Source organism: Nyctereutes procyonoides, unplaced genomic scaffold (genome assembly GCF_905146905.1).
Source record: "Nyctereutes procyonoides isolate TBG_1078 unplaced genomic scaffold, NYPRO_anot_genome, whole genome shotgun sequence".
NCBI lineage: Eukaryota > Metazoa > Chordata > Mammalia > Carnivora > Canidae > Nyctereutes > Nyctereutes procyonoides.
The window spans coordinates 44,838,239-44,844,927 of record NW_026575052.1 but is presented as its reverse complement, the minus strand read 5'-3'; the positions used below and the strand labels follow the sequence as shown (position 1 = coordinate 44,844,927).

General features: G+C 54.0%; 1 protein-coding gene across 1 annotated transcript; it reads left to right on the top strand.

The window, feature by feature from the left end:
* Positions 1 to 337: 337 nt before the first annotated feature.
* On the top strand, positions 338 to 1,671 carry POU4F3 (POU class 4 homeobox 3). Its single transcript, XM_055331730.1, has 2 exons — positions 338 to 457; positions 775 to 1,671. The coding sequence occupies exons 1-2, from the start codon at positions 338 to 340 to the stop codon at positions 1,669 to 1,671; spliced, it is 1,017 nt and encodes a 338-aa protein (XP_055187705.1).
* The last annotated feature ends 5,018 nt before the right edge of the window (positions 1,672 to 6,689 follow it).

Sequence of the window (6,689 nt, the reverse complement as noted above, 5' to 3'; positions counted from 1 at the left end):
GGCCGGCCGGCCGGGCCGGGGTATAAAGGCGGCGGCGGGGGCGGCCGTGGCGGGCGGCGGGCGGCGGGCGCACGGAGGCGCGCCTAGAGCGGCTGCTGGCCTCGCCTCCCGGGCCGCCCCTGCGAGTCCCGGGCGCGTGAGCACGCCTGCGCGCGCCCGGGCCCTTCCTGGCAGGCTGCTTGTAAGATGAGTGAAGGAGCAGGTGGGGGAGAGGGGAGGCAGCGAGCGAGAGGGCGAGGGGAGCGCGGGCGCTGAGCGGCGCTCACTTGGAGCGCGGCGAGCTAGCGAGACGAGCCTGATCCATGTCCCTCGCTGCCTCCCTGCCAGGCGCGCGAAGATGATGGCCATGAACGCCAAGCAGCCTTTCGGCATGCACCCGGTGCTTCAAGAACCCAAATTCTCCAGCCTGCACTCCGGTTCCGAGGCCATGCGCCGAGTCTGTCTCCCAGCCCCGCAGGTACGTAGTGGAGCATAATTACCGCTCTAAGGCACATTTTTTTGACAGGCACTAGCTTCATGTTTTTTTCATGTCGCCCAGAACAATCGCCGCTGTCTGAACCCCTTCCCTGTCTCCCCCGCGCTCTCTCCCGGCGCGCGCGCTCTCTCATTCATGTCTCTCTGATCCACACGTCTGTTCCAGCAGAGCCTCTGTCTCCGTATTAATTTTTATGACCTGAGCTTTGAGGAGAGGCATCTCGGTTGCTTGAAAATGTGTTTTAATCCTGAGTTGACAGTATTCCCCACTGACCGTGCTGTGCGCCTTCTCGCTTGCAGCTGCAGGGTAATATATTTGGAAGCTTTGATGAGAGCCTGCTGGCACGCGCCGAAGCTCTGGCGGCGGTGGATATCGTCTCCCACGGCAAGAACCATCCGTTCAAGCCCGACGCCACCTACCATACCATGAGCAGCGTGCCCTGCACGTCCACTTCGTCCACCGTGCCCATATCCCACCCGGCCGCGCTCACCTCGCACCCGCACCACGCCGTGCACCAGGGCCTCGAAGGCGACCTGCTGGAGCACATCTCTCCCACGCTGAGCGTGAGCGGTTTGGGCGCCCCCGAGCACTCGGTGATGCCGGCGCAGATCCACCCGCACCACCTGGGCGCCATGGGCCACCTGCACCAGGCCATGGGCATGAGTCACCCACATGCCGTGGCGCCTCACAGCGCCATGCCCGCGTGCCTCAGCGACGTGGAGTCGGACCCGCGAGAGCTCGAGGCCTTCGCCGAGCGCTTCAAGCAGCGGCGCATCAAGCTGGGGGTGACCCAGGCGGACGTGGGCGCGGCTCTAGCCAACCTCAAGATCCCCGGCGTAGGCTCGCTCAGCCAGAGCACCATTTGCAGGTTCGAGTCTCTCACTCTCTCACACAACAACATGATCGCGCTCAAGCCGGTGCTCCAGGCCTGGCTGGAGGAAGCCGAGGCCGCCTACCGAGAGAAGAACAGCAAGCCGGAGCTCTTCAACGGCAGTGAGCGGAAGCGCAAACGCACGTCCATCGCGGCGCCCGAGAAGCGCTCCCTGGAAGCCTACTTCGCCATCCAGCCGCGGCCCTCCTCTGAGAAGATCGCGGCCATCGCTGAGAAACTGGACCTCAAAAAGAACGTAGTGAGGGTCTGGTTTTGCAACCAGAGACAGAAACAGAAACGAATGAAGTACTCGGCTGTCCACTGACTGCGGCGGGGCGCAGCGTCCGGGGCCCGGAGAGCTGAGTGTGCATCCCACCCCCGGAGTGGGGGGGAGCGGTTGTGGGGGACTCCAAGACGTTTCCTGGCAGGTCAGGCTCTCTCCCCCGAAGCCACAGACCTTCCCCTTTCTCCCACCTGGTTGCCTCCCGGCCTTCTCTTTCTCTTCTTTCCTTCCTGTTCCCACCAGAAAAGTCACGGCGCTGAGAAAAAAAAAAAAATATCACGAAGGGCAGGCCTGGAGGGACTGGCGCTGTCCGTGGTGCTGAAAATCGCCCTCGCGCGCTGCGCTGCGCGACCTCAGGGCAGGAGCCCAAACGCTGGCGAGAGCGAACTGGCCCGACCGCACGACTCCGAGGTGCAGGCGCCACTTCGCTAAGCGCGATTAGACAAAGGGTGAAGGGATGGGAAGGCAGTGATAAATAATAATACGAAGTCTAACTGGGGCACAAACATGTACTGGAGATTTATTTAGAGTATATAAAATACAAGTATGTTTCCAAAGGATAGCCTTATACTCCTTTCCCCCTCCAAAATTTTAGCCATCTCATCCTTTGGTTTGCTGTAAATTCTCTAACGTAGCATGGATTAGGTTCAGGGAAAGCGTGCGTGGAGTTTTGAGGTCCTGGCTGTTCTCTGCGGTAAGTCGCGCTTCAGAAAATTGGGCCCTTTTAGCGACCGAAAACGCCGGGATGGCGTAGCTGGTTGCAAGCAGCAGCTGGCAACTGCTCTGGCTCATCCTCCCCGATCTGATGGTGTTTGAGGGGGTAATTACTGCCTGCTGGAGAGCCAGCGGGGATCGGTAGTGCTCTGGACAGACTGAGGACCGTCTGACCCCAGCTCGCTGCTCCAGCCAGATTCCCAGCGCAGCACAGGGATGGCTTTTCAATATAATTGTAACTTCTCTGAATCATATGCAAGTCCTTCCAACACGTCTAACCTCACTGCGATTTTATTCTTGCTGTTAGCACTGTTATTTCCTATTATGCCCTCATATGGGTGTCTCCTGGTGGAGGTTCAATTATGGTTTTGGGCGGAAAGAGGAGCCAGACTGCTGGCCTGGACCCTTCTCACCCATGTCCCTCTGGCCCCATCACATTTTATCTTTCGTTGCTTCATGTAATTTGAGTGTTGCTGTGTGACCTTTTGGTTTTGTTCTCCGAATAGATACAAATAAAATATTAAGTTTTCTTCTCTCTTTACCCCTTGAATTAACTTCTAAAATAAATACTTTATTTTTCAACCCGAATCGCAGTGCTTTTCTTTCTCAGAGGTTAAGGAGTGCTAGTCTTGGAAAGGATTTAAACGTGAGAACCCATAAGGGTTGGGTTCTCACTTCTGGCAGGCCATTCTCTGCCCATCTCCTCTCCTCTTCATACCATACTCAGCCTCACCTTCTCACTCTGATCTCGCCTAGGGAGACCTGGAAGACTCCCGACCTCAGGGTTACAAGGCACTTGCTTCCACACTTCCCTGCATTCGAATCTACCAGCCTCTGTTCGCTCAACTTGATTCAGACCCGTGGCAAACTTTGAGGCCTGACTGATGGGAGTAGAAGCCCCCAGTACTTCCACTCAGTGGCTGAATGATCCTGAAGCTAATTTCTTACCTTTTCTAAGCCTCGATTGCTTGTCTGAAGGATGAAGAGGTGAATATCTACCTCACAAGGTTATTCTTAGGATTAAATAAATTTGTTTATTTTAGGCATCTGGTAGTGCTTGGTGCTTAAGATGACACATTATTTCAGAAGATTCAAATGACTGGATAGGAAGTGAGTGGATAGATGCAGAGAGGGAGGAAAGTGTTCTTCGCTGGGACAGAGTGCTTTGAGACTCCTTGGGGTCACTTCAGAAACTCATTTAAAACTGTCACCCACGAACCTACCACCCTATGATCTATCTTGTCTTCTCTGTGGAGTTCTAAATGATATATCTGCTGCAAAGATTTCTAGTATAGTGCCTTGCGCATAGTAGGTTCTCAACATATGGCTGTTCCCTTCTCTCTCACTCCCTTTAAAAGGGTGGGGGGAGAAGAAACCTTTTTATTTGCGAGCTGCAGAAACACCTTTATGACTTAAAAATTAATGTTCTAAGTCCAGGAATCATCAGCACATTTCCCCTCTTTGTCTTCAAAGAGCACTGGGTCATTACCTCCGTCCTGGAATTCGGAGCAGAGTGGGTCTCCCCTGAGCGCGGTGCTCCCCCTCTGCTGCACAAGCAAACCTGGGGATCGCCCCCAGCCCCTGAGCCTCAGCCCCTCGCCCCCCGCCTGGCGTAACAGCCCCAGCGATGCCTCCACCTCATTCTCCATCGGGTGTCCTTTAATAATAAATGCCCTTATGCCATTACATTATATTGCGGGTTTTGAAAATTTAAAATACAGCTGATGCAATATTAATTGCCTATAGTGGTATAAAACACAGGGCCGGAGCCCAGCCGGGCTGCAGAGGAGGCGGCCGTGAGCGTCCCGCGCCGAAGTGTAGCGCTCCAGACAGACGCGCCTTTGCGGGCTGCGAGGTTTCCTGCAGGTAAGAGCCTTCAGCTTTTCTGGCCCGGGAAAGAACCCGATATCCGCCTCCATCTCCTTTCTGAAAAGTTCCCTGCTGTTATATATATTTAAATTAGTAACCTCAAAAGTTTGGAAGACTTTTTTTTTTTTTGAGAGAGAGGGATGATGAGCCGCCTGAAAGTTAAGATCTGTTCCATAAGTGGCCTGGTCCTCTCCAGGCGCGGGGGCTGCTCTCGCGCACTGATATTTTGACCAATTTCTACCCGCGGCGGGAGCTGCTGCTCCGTCCACGACGCGCCCCACCCTCTCCCACCCACTGAGTGCGCCGGGCCGGCGCCGCCGCCTCTTTCTTTGGGCTCTCTCAGGAAGCAAGGGGAGCTGTGGTTTCTCTGGAATTGTGCAGTCGCCTCTGCCATTCCTCTGGCGGAGGCAGAGACCTCTCTGAGAGTGGAGGGTGGGTAGGTACCAGCCGGGTTGGGGTTAACGGAGGCCTCGTTTGCATCCTGGTGGGCCATTTCCTACCTGTATGACCTTGGGCAAGTCGCATCACTTCTGTAAGCCTCTCTTGATGGCTGCAAAACCTCACAAAAACAATTGTGAAAAGTATCTGAAAAACATTCCGGAGCAGATTTTCCTTTCCAAAATACCACTAACTTGGAACATTCACAGTCTGAGCCCCGCTGGGAGTTTCTTTAAACTTTGCCAAGAGAAAGGGGGAACCAGTGTTCAGGGCTGTTTGTATGGAAAGCTGCGTTGGGCCTTTCAAGGCGGGATTTTGAGAGTCATCTGTGGACTAGGGCGAGGCTTCTAGGCACTTGGCTGTCTGGAATTGGGGTCTGACCTGGAATGAGCCATGCGTACAGAGGCCAGCATGGCTGAAGCCCTGGCAGGCAGAACTTGGGAGAAGTAGGACTCCTGGGCTCCTGGGTCTGGGCTGTGTGAACTCTGGCTAGGGGCTTCCTCTCTTTCTGTGCCTAAGATAGAATCAGTGTTGTTCACTGTTTTATACCCAGTGCCCTCCTCAGGGTCTGGCCCAGAGTGGCAGACAATAGGTATCTGTGGAATGAATGAATGAATGAATGAATGAAGTTTTTGTTTTATAAAATGAAGGGATTCCTTCCAGCCCAATCCTTTCTGAATTCTGGGTACTGTAGGGAAAGAACAGACATCACCAAGTAGAGACAAGGGCCCGGGGTCATGGTCAGGGTGATGATCTGCACCTCCAGTTTCCATTCAAAGGAAGCCAGCTTCCTTCCTGTTTAAATTAGAAGAATCCTTGCCTCCCTCTGTGGTTATCATGGGTACAGAGGGAGTGTTCTGTGATGTGGGCCCTCAGAACCTAGAGGAGGGATCAGGGAAGAGGATCAGGGGTGATCTTTGCCCTGCTGAATGAGCCTGACGTTCTCTTGGCCCTCGAACCTGGGTTATTTTACTTTCCTGCTGAGATGGAAACTCTGGCTCTGGGGTAGACAGACCTGGGGTGGAATACATACTCCATCTCTTAGATGAATAAGTGCCTTTAACTCTGTGAGCCTCAGTGGCCTCATATGTAAAGCAGGAAAAAAGACTATCTTTCAGGATTGCTGTGATGAGTATCACACAGGCCAGGGCCTGACACATAGTAGGCATCAATGGATACATAATCTTTCTAAAACATGACTTTTGCTCAGAAAAAGTGAGAGTTAGTGTTGCAAGGGCAAAATCAGGGCTTGGCCTCAGCTACGATCAACATTTTCCTTCATCTATAAAGTGAGAGCAGTAGCCGTGACTTCCACCTCTCCGTGTGGTTGTCAGGGGTTGTAAACCAGAAATTGTACAAGTAATCCCTTTGTACACCATGTGGCCCAGGTACGGAAGGGAGGAGGTAATTTGCTCTCCCAGGGTCCACCATGGTGCCAGCAGGTTGCCACGGAGAAGCTTGACCCCAATGGTGGCTCCTCGAACTCACGCCTTCCCTCTTTGTAGAATCCTGGCAAGCATCAACATCTTGATTGCTGGGAGACTCAGCGCAGCTCGGCCTCCTGAGGGGCGGGCTCCAGTGGGCAGAGGAAGCCGGGATGGGATCTCTGACTCAGCCTGGGGGGGGGGTGGGGGGCGGCGAGGCCCAGCTCCCCCTTTTCGGCTGGGCATCAGAAGGCGTCAGCCCCTCTTTTACCAAGGGAGAGGCCCAGAACGGAGCGGAGGGCTTAGGGGGCTCCTTCTACCTTCCATTGCTTCCCCCCCAGTCATGCTGTCTCAGTGCCCGGTTGTAGTTCTTCCTTAGTCCTTACCATTCGTTCCCTGACAGCACCTTGTATTTATTTAGCAGTAAAAGCGCTCGGGGCAAGTGCCACGTCGTACAGTTCGGCACCCCCACCCTGGAACCCAGCGCAGAGTGGGCGCTTCACAAACCTTTGCTGGATAAGCGAATCATAAAATCTCACATGTATTCAGGACTTCTTGTATGTCAGGCACTGTTCCAAGCTCTTTATATGCATTAACTTTTTAGTCCTTAAGCAA